At 39.4% G+C, this 18823-nt stretch overlaps 2 protein-coding genes across 2 annotated transcripts; both read left to right on the top strand.

Annotated features, from left to right (window-relative positions):
- The first annotated feature begins 5381 nt into the window (after window positions 1–5381).
- Window positions 5382–7609, top strand: TAAR5 (trace amine associated receptor 5). Its single transcript, XM_032484948.1, has one exon. It carries the CDS (start codon window positions 5530–5532, stop codon window positions 6541–6543), a length of 1014 nt encoding a protein of 337 aa, XP_032340839.1. The 5' UTR covers window positions 5382–5529; the 3' UTR covers window positions 6544–7609.
- Window positions 7610–16634: 9025 nt separating this feature from the next.
- On the top strand, window positions 16635–17666 carry LOC102512530 (trace amine-associated receptor 8). Its single transcript, XM_006185157.2, has one exon. The coding sequence runs from the start codon at window positions 16635–16637 to the stop codon at window positions 17664–17666; it is 1032 nt and encodes a 343-aa protein (XP_006185219.2).
- The last annotated feature ends 1157 nt before the right edge of the window (window positions 17667–18823 follow it).

Raw genomic sequence — 18823 nt, 5'->3', positions numbered from 1 at the left:
CCATTATATATGGTATGTTTTACCCTTGGTTTCGCAAGGCATTGAGGATGATTGTCTCAGGAATGATCTTCTGCCCTGACTCTTCCACTCTAAGCCTATTTCCTGCATGTGCTTAGCAACACTCTCCATTTTCTAAAATCCCTTCCTGCTAGGGAAACTTGGGTGCTTCTTCCTCAGAAATGTAAGGCCATGGGTTGACTAGATACAGATATTGTTTCAGTTGGTGTAATAGACACCTAAATAGAATCAATAGCTCTAGACTTCTGGGCATGCCCGAATTACCAAAGTGATCAGTTGCTGGACTTTTGGGGAAGGCACCTCCAGTAAAAAGAAACTCTCTCCCAAGTCTTACTAATTCCTGAATTTTAAAATTTAGAGATTTAGAATTTCTTTCCGTTGGCATAAGTCAGATGGGGACCTTCTCTTCTTCTTGTAAACAACAGAAGAGGAGACACAGTTGGTCTTCACACTCATGAGAGCACACAGAGTTTGTCTAACTATTTCCTGAGATTACTGGGGAGCGGGGAGAGCTTGAGAACACTGGGATCCTCAATATGGAGCATGTGAATGACTTGGAAAGGGAGAAGGAAGCAGGCATTTGTAGTTACTTCCAAGTTTATCAATTCTGATTTAAACCTCTTTACAAAAAGAACTAATGTGAGCTTTGCAATAGTTTGATAAAATTGGACTGTCATTAAATGGGAAAAGTGGATAAAGATAAAGTTTAGGAATGTATTCTTTTTTCTCTCAATATATACTTGTGATCTATGTATACATGTGGCTTGCATGTACACATACAGGTGCTATGTCCATCTCTTGGCTTTGTGTGTGCACATACTAATTATTCACCAAGATTAAGCTTCATTCACAAACTGAAGTCCTTTCCCTTCCCCTATGCTTTGGATAATGTTTATTGTCTCAGTGATTGTCTCTTCTCTGTTTCCGTTTGCCTTTCTCTTCCTTCTACTACCCCACAAACCTATTTCACCAAATTTTGTCCTTTACAGTCTTCTTTTCATCCTTCACAACATTACTCTGTCTCTATAACCCAGTTGCCCTCAACCAGGGACGGTTTTGCACCTTGAGTGCATTTGGCAATGTCTGGAGATATTTTTGGTTGTCACAACCAGGGAGGGAGTACTACTGACATTTAGAGGGTAGAGGGAAGGGGTGCTGCCACACATCCTACAATACACAGAACAGCCCCACAACAAAGAGTTATCTGGCCCCAAACTTCAAGAGTGCCATGGTTGAGAAACCCTGCTCTAATCTTACCTAGCCTCACAGCTCTAATTGCGTCTTCTATTTAGATTTCTCTCAAATATATTAATTTTCAGCCCTATCATTTTTCACAAATTTGAGTTACGCATTTCTTATTATCATTAGAGTGTCTTTTTGGATGCCCCAACAAGATCTCACACTCAACACATGCAGCACCTTCCTTCTATGCCCACCCCATCGCCCCAAACCTATCTCTTCTGCCTCCTGCTTTGTACAGGGGTCGAGTGTGCTCAAATGTGCTGGTTCCTTGTCTAGAGTATAAACTTCTTGTGTGCAAGACTATGTCTTTATACTATTCATGGTTCCTTTCCTGTAAAAATCTCTGGACACATTTACTGGATAACTAAAACATAGAAACTTTGAGGACAATGGGAGAGAGTTACTCAAATTCACAGAAATAAACAATGATAAAACAAAGGATACTGAACAGAGCAGGGCTCCTTCTCTTAGGAGGGAAGATGAAGAAAAAAGCTTACTTATAAAGAAAAAATTGAACTGAATTTAATTCTTGTTCTAATGGGCTTTGGTTGTATGTGCACGATGTTGTGCTGGGAAACCTGGGGACAGGGTCAGCAGAGGCACATAGTGGAAAGTGACTCATCAACTCAGAAACATTGCAACATTCAGACTGCAGCTTTCATGCTCATATAGTGAAATTTCTGAGGATAGAAATTAGGTCTCGCCTTTCCTAATGCTTCAATAGTGCATGTGCTTTATGGAAAGGTTTGGTGGGGTAGACATACTGTTCACTAATACATATACTGACAGATTGGGACTTTTTAAATGTAAATCATTAATAGAAGGACTCTTCCAGCCCAAATAGAACATCTTCACAAACCTGAAATCTATTTACACGTGGCTAGAGCAATTTATTTATCAACTTTAGCCTATTTTTCGCAGAAAGTAAGGTTGTTTTTCATAACAATAACCGCAAGGCACTGATATGCTGCAGAGAGAAGCTTGTTCCCATTAGCATGGGTTTTAGTGTTAAGTGTATTCTACTGTAGTAATTCTTATAGTAATATCAGAATATTTGGTTAACCAAACCCTCTCCATTCCCTGTGCTGGCCAAATAACACTACACCTCTGCGTAGGACAGCTAATCCTGAGGTTTCTAATGTTCATATACATAAATCCTACATGCTTTTATGAAACTTTTTTGCTTTTTTTGAATCCACCCTTGCTCCATCTATCTACTGGGAAACTATCATTACTTTAAAACACCTCTAATAACATCATTATTCAGTTAGGAATTAATCCCCAACACCCTCTTGATCTATGTTTTCTGTTGAACCTTTAAAACTTCCCAAGGTCAGTATTTGGAATTGGATAATTTGAATATGGCATATTTAGTTTCTGAGATGTTTCAGTAAATTACTGTTATCACAGGACAGTATTTGAAATCAAAACTGGGTTTTAAGATCTTATCATAGTACTGATTTATTCTCTTCTGATGACAGTAATTTAATCCTGTAGGGGATTTCCTCTGCCCTTAATCCTGAACAATACTTTTGACTACCTTATAAATATGTCCCTTACTCTTATTTTGCATTAGTAAAACACAACCACTTTGAGGAAAGCCACATAAATGCTGCATTGATGACTCAGGATGTAAGGAGGAAAATTTAAAAGATCCGAAATCCAGTTACTGTTGCTCCTTCTGGTTATGTAACTGGAATGTATATCTGAAAGTCAATAGAAGAGGAGATAAAAGGCCGAACTTTGGAAGGTTAACAGAGGGTCTGGACTAGATATCCATTCACACTCTGGTCTGCCCGACACAGTTTACTATGTGTCAGGAACTGCTCTTAGCACCTTACGAACTTTAGCTCACTAATCTTCACAACAAAATCGTAATGTAGGTATTGCATTACATTTAATTAATAGATGAGAAAATTGGGCACAGAAGGGCTGGGTTAAACTCAGACATAGGAGTCACATAACTAGAAACAGTTGTTATAAAATTCTCCACTTCTACATATATTTGGATTGTATATTGCTTTTCAGTTTTGATATTATATGTCCCAGAACCCAAACCTTTTTTTGAGGGTTTCCTTCTTCAGGTCTTATTTTAGTTGTAAGACATTTGTCCTTATTTTTCACAGATTCTTGGGCAAATTAGATTCTGACGCATAGACTCCCTAGCTGATTGCACCTGGATTATGGCTTGTAGGCTAAAGGGTGTCATGGTACATGGTAATGCAGGATTCTTCCTTGTCTTATTAAATTCTGGAGTGAGAAATCTATCTGTACACATGTAGACTTGATACAAAGCAAGTTCCAGCAGTTACCACTGGGTTCAGCCCCGGCTTTGCAGAGAAGGGGGGCGGTACATGCCTGCCAAACTCCTTCCTTGTTTGTGATCTGCCCACCTTCTACAGACCCTGCTGGCTGATGTCATCTGTTTTTACCTTCAGAATTCTGTCATTTTTGCAACATTAGTTTTACTTATATTGTGGAATGATTTTTCCAAGGCCATAAAGAGACATCTTATCCTCTGGAGGCTTGGTATCAAGAAACAGAGAGAGCAGAATATGACTGAACACGCTGTTTTCCTCAGTATTATCTCTGTGAGGCACAGACGGTGAGGATAAATTGCAGGTATTCTTACCAGAGGGGGAGCAGAGGGGAGGAAGTGGTTAAACGTTGAGCCAGGAAGCGGCAGAACAAAAATCTAACTTTTCTGCATCCAGGTGAACTGCTTCATCTACCATGATTTCTTTAACTGGCACAAAACAGAGAGCTTAAAAAAGACATCATGATGAACTCAGTGTGAGAGTCACAAACCAAAGGGTTATGATCAATTATTTGAATTATTTCTCATGCTGCGAGAAATATACACCAACAATTCTAGTGCAAAACGGATATATGGAACTTACTAAAAATAAGTTTGCAAAATCTGTTGTCTTTAAATTCCATCTGTAATGAATTGGCAGGATAAATTATTCTGTATTGAGAAGGAATTTTAAACTACTGAGACTTGTGAATAGTGCAAACTAGGTCCCTGGGTACACTTAAGTGCTAATTTGTTTTACATGCCAAATGGAGGAGTAGTTTCTATTTGGAGAATAAAATCATTAACTGATTGCACATCTGTCAACTTTGCTGTTGGAAGAGGATTCTACACACCTTATGTCCACCTGCCATAAGAAGGACTCCTTCCAATGAAGTGATTCTGATTCTTACTTCTGTAAGTAGCTTAAAAAGTCTGAATTCAATTTATTAGGCTTTGTTTAAAATTTCAGACTAGTGATCAAACTAGGTAGATAAATACTTTTTCATACCTGATAGTTCTCCCAGGATGTGTAAACACCATGTGTAACCTTTAGAAATTTTGCAGCATGAAAAACTGAAATAGGGTAATTCTATTCATTATTTGTATGCTGGATTCTTTTCTTGGAAAAAGCTGGCATGGAATTAAAAAGCTTGATCTGCAGATTTTATTGCCAATTTACTTAGTTCTTAAAGGGGGCGGGGATCCAGAAGTTACTTCTTCCCTAAGTAATGATTTATTAACAAGAATTAATTCTTCCCTGGTTCAGAGTCATAACTTCTTTTTTCTTTCAGTTTTATTGAGATATAATTAACAAATAATGCTGTGTAAGTTTAAGATGTTCAGCATAATGATTTGAGTTAATGTACATCGTGAAATGATGACCACAATAAGTTTGGTAAATATCTATCATCTCACATAGATACAAAATTAAAGAAGTTAAAGAAAATTTTCCTTGTGATGAGAACTGTTAGAATTTACTCTCTTACGTTCATGTGTTACATATAGCAGTGTTAGTTACATTTATCTTGTTGCACATTGCATTCCTAGTACTCACTTATCTTATAACTGGAGATTTGTACTTTTTGCCTGTTTTCATCCAGTTCCTTCTCATAATTTTAAATCGTACTTTACATTTGACAAAAGGTATGTTATCAAAATGGAAAAGGCACACACCTCTCAATAATTTTATACTCCCTACTGTGACATAGCTAGCTTTTTCTTTGAGAAACATTTGCTTATATCTTTCTTCTCTTTCTTTAAGGATATTATCTATACTAGTTTCAAAAGTGCTTAGTCAGACAGATCAGGGCTAACAGAAGTAATTCTTGTGGGACCTCAAATCCCATGCTGTATTTGATTTCCAGGGCACACTTGATTCAAAATGCCCTTTAGTTCTTCCTCTAGATCTCATTTTCTAGTTGTTTAGCAAATAATTTTTTGAGGGGTGGGACAGGTGGTAAGAGAGACCATAAATGAGTGTCGTCCTCAACCAAGGTGCTGAAAAACACCCCATTACGTTCTGCTACCAGGTGAATGGGTCTTGTCCCAGGACGGTCCATCCCCTGGGCATCCAGGGGGCCATCTACCTGGCCTGTGCAGCAGGCGTGCTGATTACGGTCCTAGGAAATTTGTTTGTGGTGTTCGCTGTGTCCTACTTCAAAGCGCTTCACACTCCCACCAACTTCCTGCTGCTTTCCCTGGCCCTGGCTGACATGTTTCTGCGTCTGCTGGTGCTGCCCCTCAGCACCGTCCGCTCAGTAGAGAGCTGCTGGTTCTTCGGAGGCTTCTTCTGCCGCCTGCACACCTACCTGGACACCCTCTTCTGCCTCACCTCCATCTTCCATCTCTGTTTCATTTCCATTGACCGCCACTGTGCCATCTGTGAGCCCCTGCTCTATCCCTCCAAGGTCACAGTCAGGGTGGCCCTCAGGTACATCCTGGCAGGGTGGGGGGTGCCAGCAGCATACACTGCCTTCTTACTCTACGCAGACGTGGTGGAGAGAGGGCTCAGCCAATGGCTGGAAGAGATGCCTTGTGTGGGCAGTTGTCAGCTGCTGTTCAATAAGTTTTGGGGCTGGTTAAACTTTCCTATGTTCTTCTTCCCCTGCCTCATCATGATCAGCTTGTATGTGAAGATCTTCGTGGTTGCTAGCAGGCAGGCTCAGCAGATCAACAGCTTAAGCAAAAGCCTGGCTGGGGCTGCCAAGCGTGAAAGAAAAGCTGCCAAGACCCTGGGCATCGCCGTGGGCGTGTACCTCTTGTGCTGGCTTCCTTTCACCATCGACACGATGGTCGACAGCCTCCTTAACTTCATCACGCCACCGCTGGTCTTCAACGTCTTCATCTGGCTTGCTTACTTCAACTCAGCCTGCAACCCGATCATCTACGTCTTTTCCTACCGGTGGTTCAGAAAGGCACTGAAGCTTATCCTGAGTCGGGAGATCTTCTCACTGCGGACACCCACTGTCGATTTGTACCAAGAGTGACTGAATGCAGGCAAGGGGTGCGGTTTTGAGGAAGGATGAGTGGAGCGGTGGCAGTGGGCTGTGTGGTGTCAGGAGTTTGTGGGCAGGCTTCCGGGGCAGCAGGGTTTAAGTGGAGGGGCAAAAACAAGGAGATACAGCACTCTTTCAATGTTTCTATAGAACGTAGGAAATGGAGAGAGTGAAGTCATCTAAGTATTTATTGGATAAGTCAAAATCTATGCAAATATTAGGCTCCTTGTTTATTACTTCCTCAAGACAACTGAGATGCAGAGGTGGAGGAAAAAGAGCACTGAGGTCAGATTTCTGAGTTCTTGTCCTGGTCCTGCCAATAGGCAGCGCCAGGTTAGGCTACTTAGACAATCTTTGACCCCTCCTCCTATCACAGTTTCCATATCAAGAAAATTAAAGGTTTGTACTGTTGGCTCTCTGAGACATCCTTGAGCTCAAATATTGTATAACTGAACTTTGGGAAACATTGTTTGAATCCTAATTTTGTATCACTTTCATAACCATGGTCAAGTGTTTGGAAAGTCGCTTTTTCAAAATGTTCCTTTTAAAAACCCTCCATCTCCTTGGAACCCAGCCGTTGAACATGTTGGTAAACCAGTCTGTCTGTTTCCGTGCTCACTGAGTACAGGCATTATATTCTTGAAAGAATATTTTCTCCCCTTTTCTTTAATAATTGCAACATGAAAATATGTGGCATGTTTTGTAAAGTGACCATGATCCACATCTCATTATTTTAATATTTTCTCCTTTCTTAACACCACACAAGTTAGTCCTATGATCTTCCCAGGGACAGCAGTATATGATTTTCTTTGGGGAAACAAGGACTTATGCCACATGCTTGCTCAAAACCAAACCAAATGCTTCTCAAGAGCTATTACTAGGAAAGGTGTATCTTCTCTGTACATCTTGTTTCTGTTTTCTTCCTCAATATTTTCCTGCAGGTCTTTAGTCACCCTACTTCCACTGATGTTTTTCCCTTTTTTAAAATTGGAGTATAGTCAGTTTATAATGTTGTGTCAGTTTGTGGTGTACAGCACAATGTTTCAATCATAGGTATGCATACATATATTCCTTTTCCTATTCTTTCTCATTATAGGTCATTACAAGATACTGAATATAGTTCCCTGTGCTATACAGTATGAACTTGTTGTTTATCTATTTTATAAATAGTAGTTAGTGTCTGCAAATCCTGAACTCCCAATTTATCCCTCCACCCTTCCCTTCCCCTCTGGTAACCACAAGTTTGTTTTCTATGTCTCTGAGTCTGTTTCTGTTTTGTAAACAAGCTCATTTGCGTCTTCTTTTTAGATTCCATATATAAGTAATATACCAAATGATAACACTTATTGTGGAATCTTACTGACTTTTTCAAATTAATAATAGCTTATTTGGAAAACCTGTTTGTAAATTAATCTGAGGTGTCTGGAGTACGGATACGTACATAACGTAATTATAAATACAGATACATATATATAGACATATCAGTAAATAAAGAAAGAAGTAAAGTCATATTATGGCACAGAAGTTTGGTACAATTGCTACAATGGATTTATTTCTTTTGTTTTTTGATAGAGGTAACTTTTATTGATGCCACTCTTTTTCCTTTTTTTTTTTTTTTTAACATTTTTTAAAATTGACTTGTAGTTAGTTTACAATGTTGTATCAATTTTCAGTGTAGAGCACAATTTTTCAGTTATACATGAACATGCATATATTCATTGTCACATTCTTTTTCGCTGTGAGCTACCACAAGATCTTGTATATATTTCCCTGTGCTACACAGTATAATCTTGTTTATCTATTCTACATTTTGAAATCCCAGTCTGTCCCTTCCCACCCCCATCCCCCTTGGCAACCATAAGTTTGTATGTTTGTATTCTATGTCTATGAATCTGTTTATATTTTGTATTTATGTTCTTTTTTTTTTTTTAGATTCCACATATGAGTGATCTCATATGATATTTTTCTTTCTCTTTCTGGCTTACTTCACTTAGAATGACATTCTCCAGGGACTGCCATGTTGCTGCAAATGGCATTATGTTGAATTTTTTTTATGGCTGATGCCACTCTTTTTTCTGAGTCAAAAAATATATTTGTTGTAAAAATATTTTTCAGTCTACTTTTTAATGCTTAATTTCTTCTTTAAAAGTAATTATTCTTTCTTTTGCATTTAACTCTTAAGCATCATGAGATAATTAAATTACAAATAAATGATAAATTCAAATTTATCTTAGTACATACAGTTTTGAAACCTTAAGAAGTTTGGAACACTGTGCCTTAGATACAGCAATAAATATAATCTGCAAAATATAAGTCAGTCACTACTTTAAAACACACATTTTCCTTTTACCTTCCTAGAATAAATCCACACCCATTCCTACTCCATTAGGTATGGCAATATCTGCCTGGAAGTAAGAACACTTAGCTGCCTCACAAGGTGGGACTCTGCAAGTCAGTCACTCCCACTGAAGCAGGAAATGATTCTGCTTCTTTCACATCTTATTGCTCTCCATTCAGTGGACAAGGCTGCATTATCTGAGACAGGATGAAGAGAGAGTAAAGATGGAAAGGAAAAGAATTAACATTTGCTGAGAATCTATAATGTTCTGCATCTTCCTTACTGCCCATAAACGCTGCAGGGTGGACATTATCAACCTTCTGTAACAGCTGAAGCACATAATGAACCTGTGAATAGGACTAAAATTCAAAAGCAAGAGTCACAGAACCACTGGAACCTGAGTGTCATGGCGCAATGCGTGTATCGCCAATGAACCAGGTGGAATGAGAACAAGAATCCCGTCTGGGGTGGACACCACACAGGGCAGCATGAGCTGATGGGTTCACATCCTCCTGATATCCAAGAGAGCGGTAGTGACACACTCAACTAAGAATCCCAGATATCCCAGCATGTCAGGGATGGAAATGGGATAGCCTTTAAGATCAGCCTAACCAGAAGATGATTGTATTAAAGGCATTGCATTAGTTTTCTGTTGCTGCAGTAACAGATCACCACAAATTTAGTGGTTTAAAATGAGACAAATTTATTGCAGTTCTAGAGGTCAGAAGTCTGATGTGGGTTTTATGGAGTTAAAATCTCCTCAGATTCTGACTCTCCTGCCTTCCTCTTTCTCTCATGAGGCCCCTTATGATTACATCGAGCCCACATAGACAATCCAGGAGAATCTCCCCATCTCAAGATCACATCAGCAAAGTCCTCTTTGCCATATAAGGAAAAGCACCTAGATTCTGGGAATTAGGACACAGACATCATTGGGGGGCCATTGTTCTGCCTATCACAGACACCTAGTGTTCCCTTTTCTTCTATGTAATCCAAGATCTTATAGTTTCACTATGCAGGGCATTAAAATCTGAACTGCTGAGGCCACACATTCCCATATGCCCTTGACTTAACAACTGAATTTCCTCGACTTCCAGTTACACATTTTCAGTTCTAGGTTGAAGCAATGTGGCTGAAAGCACAGCACACTTTGTCACCAGCACTGAAGCACAGTTGTGTCTCAGTACATGGGGTGAGGATTGGTTCTGGAATCTACCAGATACCAAAACTGAGGATGCTCAAGTACCATATCCCAGCATATCCAGGGTTCCTTACCTGCAGACTCAACCAACCACAGATCATGTAGTATTGGAGTACTTGTTTAATGAAAAAAATTCCCGTATTAAGTGGACCCTCCCATATTAAGTTCAAACCTGTGTTGTTCAAGGGTTGACTGTAATCATAATTTTGAGCAGGAAGGCATTTCAATGAGCTTGAGTCCAGTTTCCTGGATAACTCCAGCCTCAGGAACAATCAGTAGCTGAGATAAAATTGTAGAGGGCTTTGACCCAGTTACCATACAGTTTGGTAATGGCAACCCATTCCATTGCCTTGCTCCTCCCCCAGTTCAATCCAGGAACTATGTCTGCATGTTTACTCATTTTAGGAACTAGGTATCAGGAGGGACCAATTCCTTGGGTTCTACCACTACTGTTTCCACAGGACTCAGGTTCACGTTCTACTTCTGTCATGGCACTGGCCGCCATGGCCTCCATCATGGGCTTCTAACCCTCCTCCAGCCCTCCCTACTCTCCCCTCTTCCCCAGTTTTCAAAATGCTCCACTTTATACCATGGGAGACATCCTTGCAAAGTGCCAGCTGACTCAGGCAAGGATATAGTTAAAGAGCTTTGTATGTTAAGACTCTGTTAGATCTCAAACATCATAGTAAAGAGTTAGAATTTGATTCTAAGTAGTATAGGAATCAGGCTTTGGACTTTGATTTATGAGCCATTCACAGAGCCTAGAGACTACCTTCCCATTCTGGGGCTAGCTTTTGTAATGGGAACTCTATTGCTGTGGCTGAGTCTCATTCATTGCCATGTCTTCTGCATGGCCAACAGAGTGTTTTCTACAAAGCACATATCTACTAAATGCTCATTGGCTGAAAAAAATAAAAGAACAATACTAAAGGAGAAGTTTAAGAAAAAGATGGTAGAGAGGTCAGTGAGGAAGACTTGGATATTTTCTCATTTTCCCTTTCTCAGTTCACTTCTGGATTTGTAAAGCAAATCCCTTCAGAGGATTTTGGCAAGAAATTTTATTTCCACTTACTAGATTTCATTTTCTAGATTATTTCATGGGGCAGAAATGCTTTATTTCTCACCTAATAACTATTTTTTTCCTTCCTTCATAGCATCAGAAATTTCCTTTCTTTGATGAAGCTGAAGTTGCTGAATCAGGCTTCAGGAAAGTTCTCTTTTACTGGTTCTTCCTCCTCTCTGCTTCTTTCTCCTCTCTGCTTCCTGGAATATGTGTGGTTTGACTGGAACTCCAGCAGCCATTTTGGAACCATTAAAGAACTATGAAGAAAATCACAGGACCCTTGACTCTAGCATACTTGAGTCATGGACTCACAGCCAGAAATTGCCTCATTTAGACTTTGTGTTGCTTAAGTAAAATAAATCCTAATGGGTAAATACATTTACTGCCAAATTCAAACTCTGAGAGATATACCTTAACATAATCTGACACTTCATTCAATACAGCCCTGTGTGGCAGAAGGTAGAGGGGGCTGTACCCATTCCACTTGGTCCCCTACATTTCCCAGCCATTACAAGGGGTTGTCTGCTTAGTTCTGGCTAATGGGCTGCTGTGTCCTTTTAGGCTGAAGCATAGAAGTTTCTCAAAAAGATGGAGCCAGGAAATCAAAGCAGCCTGCATTGCATAGTCACTGCATTGAGAACAGCTGCCCTGAATAGCTCCCCAGGTCCATACTGGATTTCACTGGAGCAGTAAAGAAACTTGTTACAGCAAGCACAAAGGTAGCTGAGATTGTTTTTACAGAAGCAAAGTCTACCCTATCCTGACGGGTGCAGTATATTCATGAACTATAACTGATCTCAACTATAATTTGGGAATACCCAGAAATGTATGCCAAATATTATGTTTATTTGATTATGTGTACCTTTTCCTGAGATGAGGGAAGGCAGATTTCAGCATATTTTTCAATGTAATTATGATCTAAAAATCATTAAGAACCATTGACTTACAGGATAAATCATAAATGCTAAATATCATTTTTGGGTAGCATTTATTTAACTGTTCTCCTTTGTGACATTCTTTCTTGTTTGCCCTAAACTCTCATTTCCATGTAGAGGAATAAATTTGGGCTAAAATCTAGATGATTTGGATTTAAAGCGTGGCAAAAAGTTTTTTTTTAATTTTTTACTAGCTATATAACGTCATGCAAATTACTTTACTTCTCTGAGACCCAGTTTCATTATCTTAAAATGGGCAGAATACTGGATTAACATGAATTCTCTATATATGTTTTTACATATAAGTTGTTAAATAAATATCACTTAACTTCTATCATAGTTCATATATTTTTACTTGTTTATGTTCATGCATTGTCTCTCTATTTTGATGTTAAGCCCTGAAGGGACAGAATTGGGTCTTGTGGTTCACTTTTATTTTCTATAGAACAATATTGTACAATAAAAATATCATTTGAGTTGCATTTTTAATTTAAAATTTTCTTTTTTTTAAACTTTATTTATTTTATTTATGGGGGGGAGGGAATTAGGTTTACCTATTTATTTATTTTTAGAGGAGGTACTTGGATTAAACCCAGAATCTTGTATATGTTAAGCGTGTGCTCTACCACTTGAGCTACACTCTCCCCTCTGTAATTTAAAATTAAAAAAATTTTTTTCTAGTAGCCAAACCAAAAAAGTAGAAAGAGAAATTAATTTATTAATATATTTTATTTAACTGGATATATCCAAAAATTGATCATCTCAATGTGTAATCAATATAAAAAATTAATGAGATCTCTTACATTCTTCTGTTTGTGTTTATTAAGTCTTGGAAATTTGATGTGTATTTTCTACTCATAGCATATCTGAATTCAGACTTGCCACAATTCAAGTGCTCTATAAGCACATATTGCTATGGGCTATCAGATTGTATGGTGCAGACAGAGAGCCTAAAATAGCATCTTGGTTGATGGATGGATTGATTGAGACTCTTCTATCCAAATGCTCCGCCTTAGGCTGGTCTGTCAACTATCCTTCCTGGATGCTTAATTGTGCTTGGCATGCTGCTAACTTTATACATTTGATGAAATATTTATTCTGCCTAGAAATTCCCTTTCTACATTTTTTTCCTGTTTAAACTAGTGCTCTATTGCTCAGCTTATATTCTGAGTTCTCCATGGAGCCTTCTCAGATTCCTCAGCCCACAGAAAAGTTGCAAAAATAGTACAGATAGTTTCCACATACCCAGCACCCCGTTTCTCTTATTATTAATACATTAGCATGGTACATTTGTTAACAATTGACAAAGCAATGCTGATATATTATTATTAATGTATCAATAAAAGTCCACACATTAATCAGTTTTCCCTTTCCTCAGTTTTCCCTTTATGTCCTTTTTCAGTTCCAGCGTCTCATTTAGGACATCACATTACCTCTAGCTGTCATGTCTCCTTATTCTCCTCTAAACTGATATTTTCTCTTACTTTGCTTATTTTTGATGACCTTGACAGTTTTGAGGAGTAGAAAAGGAAAGAAAACTAGAGAGTGCTTTCAAAAGAGACTCTCCTTGAATGGACAAGTAGTGTTCAATGTGTGTGAAGACAGTAGCATAGCACTTAGGGCAATCCTTACCAACTATTACACAGTTTCCAGTGGTAATAAGAGTAGAAAGAGAGCAACCAAATAATCATCCTATCACCTGGGCAGAACAATGGCTTCGTCTTCCTCTACTGGGGAAGGAAATAATCACATGGATGGGAGCACTTTGTTTACAATAACAGCCTGCTCAAGATGACGTCTACAGTTTCAAATGTCCCCCACACTCACTAAGATGTCTCCCGATTTTTGAAATTTTTATTGAAGCACTGCTGATTTACACTGTTGTGCTGATTACAACAGCTAGTCAGGTATAGAGAAAAAAGTACTTGATAGATCAATAGCTACTTACCAGATTCCAGGGAAAATGTGAATTTGCTCAAGCAAGCAAAACTATGTCTGGAATAGCAGCTGCAATTGGAATTATGGTCTTACTAAGTTTATGATATTCCACTGTCATTCTCTAAGATACATCTGTCTTCTGCACACTCGAATTGGCTAGTTGAATGCAACTATGGTAAGAACCAACACCTCTGAATTTTTTCCTTCTTGAAAGTGACACTATTAGATGAAATTCCTCCATAAATGCAATATGAAATTTGGGTTACTATTTTTGAGGGTAGAGGCAGTTTAAGTGGCTTCTACTTGGCCCTTCCTATAGCCCTCGTTCCACTGGCCAGGGAACCAATGTGGCCATCTGTCAGTTGCAGAGTATGTATATTTCAAGCATGCATTCCAGAACTGGGGAAATAACCGCAGAGTGGTTTGGGAGACACACTAGGCTCATTGTGAAAATGATCTAAGACATAACTCCACTGATTACCTGACCTCCATAACCTACCCTAATTGGTGGACCATTTGACCAGTGTATCACAGTGACATTTTGGGTATTTCAGAATTAATGACAGTTTAGAGCAAGCATCCAATTATCCCCTAAAATAAGAATATTTCCCTTACCCCAGTGCATAGATCCTCTATTAGGAGACTGCATGCCACTTTGGGAAAGATTAGAAGGAAGATTAACAATATAAATTCTTAGCAGTAAAACAGGGTTCTTCCTCAAGGGCACTGTCTATTTTTACTCAGGCTGCTCTAGGTCTGTGAATTGGGTAATTCTGGGAATTGATTGAGTAGCAAAGACACTATGTTGGGAATTCAAATCAGTCTTCCGTTCATGAGAACTAGAGTTTTTCTGCATATAGAGATTGAGTAAGGCTTTAGTAAGCTGGCTATTTCAGCTCTAGGGAGACTATGATCAACTAGTCAATGTCATAGGTTTCTGCAATTCATGTACCCTGACTGCTGCTTTGACTCTGCTGTCCATTTTGATAAATATATCCACCTGGTTTTTGGAGATGAAAGAACAAGACAGTTGACTCTTGAACAATAAGGGTTTGAACTATGTGGGTCCACTTATAGGTGAATGTTTTTCAACAGTAAATACTGCAGTGCTACATGGTCCTTGGTTAACTTAATTTGCAGATGCTGAGGAGCCATGGATACAGAGGACTGACTATAAATTATACCTGGATTAACTCCTGTGTTGTTCAAGGATCTACTGTGCTATTATTTGGCCCCTGCCAGGTTGAGATCCCACTATCCTCATTGCATTTAGGGATCCTAATTGTATGGTAGCAGTTCACACTATAGTTTTTAACCTACAGACGGTGGCTACCTAGAAGTTTTCAAGGATGCTGGGATCCTCACCATTTTAGAGGACTGGATATTATGCGGGGAGGGTTGGGATCATGTGCACACTAGGAAGTTTCAGGACAAGGCATGGTGCTGTCATCCCATCTTAGGCTGGTGGACACACAGCACATTCCATGCTCTGAGCAGGTCCAAGCCTCTCCCTCACCCCCAATTCAAGTCCCAAGTGGCTGCAGTCCAAGAGGGGTTGCCTGTCACCTTTGGTTGCCTGGCTCAGCTTCCTTGGCCCTACCTGGGGTGGAGTATTGTGCCAGCTGTTGGTGAGGGAGGAAGACTGGCAGTGGGTGGGCCACGTGGATACTAAGGTAGCAGGGCAGGGTCTGAAGGCATCCTTGAGGGTCTGCACTAGCCCTCCTAATACCTGCATGCTCAAGGAAGTAAGATATCCCACAGCAAAAATCAAAAATCATGGCAGGTCAGAAGACACTGCAAGAGGAAGGAAATATCTGCATATTTTAGTACCTTCAGGGTGCCTCTTTCTATAAATTTGGACAAAAATTCCCATATTTTTATTTTTTACTGGGTCCTACATACTATGTAGCAAGTCTTGTAAATAGAGAATAGGCACTATTACTGTCCAATTCTGGGTGAGGCTATTTCAGGACAGAACTTAAAGAAATCTTAGTTGTGACAATCGTGTTTTTGTAGAGTAACAGAGCACAGAGAGAGATGTTTTGTAGAAGAAGTTTTTAATTATAGTTCTCAAAAGTAAGTTTCCTTTCATGGTTCACACCTCACACTATAGGGATTGCTAGTGAGAAATTATAAAGGGCTAAGTTTATTGGCTGGCTTCCTAAAGCACCCTAGGTGTTAACTTCTCAAAGTGAAGGTGAAAGTCTATTAAGATTCAAATATGCAATTATTATATGCAATTAACTTTTGCAAGGAAGAACCTCACAGGTGTAAAGGACCAGGTATTTAAATTAAATTATTTCAGTTATTCAGATAATGTGTTTTCTGGAGCTGATGAAAATTCATAGTAGATTTGCTTAGAGTTAAGTATCTATGAGATTTAGACATAGTTACAGTAATCATTATATGAACACAGAAAGAAAAAATTCTGAATTTTTAAAAATTCTTTTAATTGCACTTCATAGTAAAAAGGGAAATGGATGTAATATGAGGCAGTTTCTAAAAGCAGCACTCAAATATGCAGTTATATTTTTTTTTTTTAATTTTCAGAATTGAAAACCTTCTTTCTGAAGGGCAGAAACACAGCAAGCATCACTCTGCAGAACCATGACCAGCAATCTTTCCCAACCTGCAGCTGTGCAGCTCTGCTATGAGAATGTGAATGGGTCTTGTATTAAAACTCCCTACTCACCCGGCTCTCGGGTGATTCTGTACACACTGTTTGGCTTTGGGTCTTTAGTGGCTGTGTTCGGAAACCTCTTGGTGATGACATCAGTTCTTCACTTCAAGCAGCTGCATTCTCCAACCAATTTTCTCATCGCCTCTCTGGCCTGTGCTGACTTTCTGGTGGGAGTGACTGTGATGCCGTTCAGCCTGGTCAGGTCCGTAGAGAGCTGCTGGTATTTTGGAGCCAGATTCTGTGCCCTTCACAGTTGCTGTGATGTGGCATTTTGTTACTCTTCTGTCTTCCACTTGTGCTTCATCTCCATCGACAGGTACATTGCTGTGACGGACCCTCTGGTCTATCCCACCAAGTTCACGGTGTCTGTGTCAGGCATATGCATCGGCCTCTCCTGGGTCCTGCCCATTACTTACAGCGGTGCTGTGTTCTACACAGGTGTCAGTGATGATGGGATGGAGGAATTAGTAAGTGCTCTCAGCTGTGTAGGTGGTTGTCAAATTGTTGTAAATCAGCAATGGGTTTTGATAGATTTTCTGTTATTCTTCATACCTACTCTTGTTATGATCATTCTTTACAGTAAGATTTTTCTCATAGCTAAACAACAAGCTGTAAAAATTGAAAATACTGGTAGCAAAGCAGAATCATCCTCAGAAAGTTACAAAGCCAGAGTGGCCAGGAGAGAGAGAAAAGCAGCCAAAATCCTGGGGGTCACGGTGGTAGCATTTATGATCGCATGGTTACCATACACCATGGATACATTAATTGATGCTTATATGGGCTTCACAACCCCTGCCTATATTTATGAGATTTGCTGTTGGGGTGCTTATTATAACTCAGCCATGAACCCTTTGATTTATGCTTTATTTTATCCATGGTTTAGGAAAGCCATAAAAGTTATTTTAAGGGGGGGACTTTTTAAGGATACTTCATCAACCATTAGTTTATTTTCAGAATGAATATAAGCACTAAGTTGAGAAATGTAAGGATATTTTCAAAATTATGAATTTATGATGAAATTAGATAAAAGAAATGAATAATACCTTTCAAGATTGGGGAAATTTATTATGCTTTCAAATTAGCTAGGAACAAAGTCACAGGGAGGCACTTTCATTTATAAGATATTGTAAAAATATTTACATCGTAAAGATGTCCATTGCACTAAGTAATAAATGACAAAGTGCATCACCTATGTCACCTGTCTCAAAGCTCTGTTCACGTCCTTACCACGTGCACTTGTTTCTTCCAATTTCATTGAATTTGACTCTCATTTTGGTTTTGTGATCTCTAATGATTTTCTCATTTATACTCAACTCTCACGTATCCTTAAATGCTCCTTCTTTCCTGGTCTTTTGCAGCATTGTGTTAGTTTACTCTGGCTACCATAACAAAGTACCACAGACTGGGTGGCTTAAACAACAGAAATTATTTTTTCCTGATTTTAGAGGCTAAACTTCCAAAATCAAGGTGTCAGTAGGGCCGGTTTCTTCTGAGGACCCTCTCCTTGGCTTGCGGATGGCTGCCTTCTCCCTGTGTCCTCACATGCTCTTTGCCAAGTGAGTCTGGGTCCCAATCTCCTCTCATAAAAAACACCAGTCATATTTGATTAAGGCTCACCCTTAAAAACTCACTGTAACTTAGTACTTTTAAAAGACCTTGTCTCCATATACAATTGCGTTCTGCAGTGCTGGGGGGTAGGACTTCAACATACACATTTGCAGGGGACATAATTCAACCTGTAACAGCCGCAGCCCAGGCTTGCTGACGGTACCCAAGGGGCTGTTTATTTGCTGCTCTGCTGTGACTCTGTCTCCTCTGTACCTTCCTGGGGCTTCGGGGCAGCAGGTAAGCCTCTCCTGCTTAATGGTTGGGCAGAATCCTGGAATGTTCCCTTGTAACATGAAGGGACCAGTAATTCTGCCTTGGGATCAGGTGTTAGCTACAGACATGACACAGAAGTAGAAACCTGTGGAAAAATGTTACCACAAAAAGACTGCCATAACGATCATTAGCCAATGGAAAATCTGCAAGTGCAAGAACTATCAGTTGTCACTAGCAGCGGCCATTTCCACACCAAATGTTTTCTCTTGAAAACAATGTGTAATTCACTTCCCTG

Source organism: Camelus ferus, chromosome 8 (genome assembly GCF_009834535.1).
Source record: "Camelus ferus isolate YT-003-E chromosome 8, BCGSAC_Cfer_1.0, whole genome shotgun sequence".
Taxonomy (NCBI): domain Eukaryota; kingdom Metazoa; phylum Chordata; class Mammalia; order Artiodactyla; family Camelidae; genus Camelus; species Camelus ferus.
The sequence above is the reverse complement of the archived record's forward strand: the minus strand, read 5'-3'. Positions and strand labels throughout refer to the sequence as shown.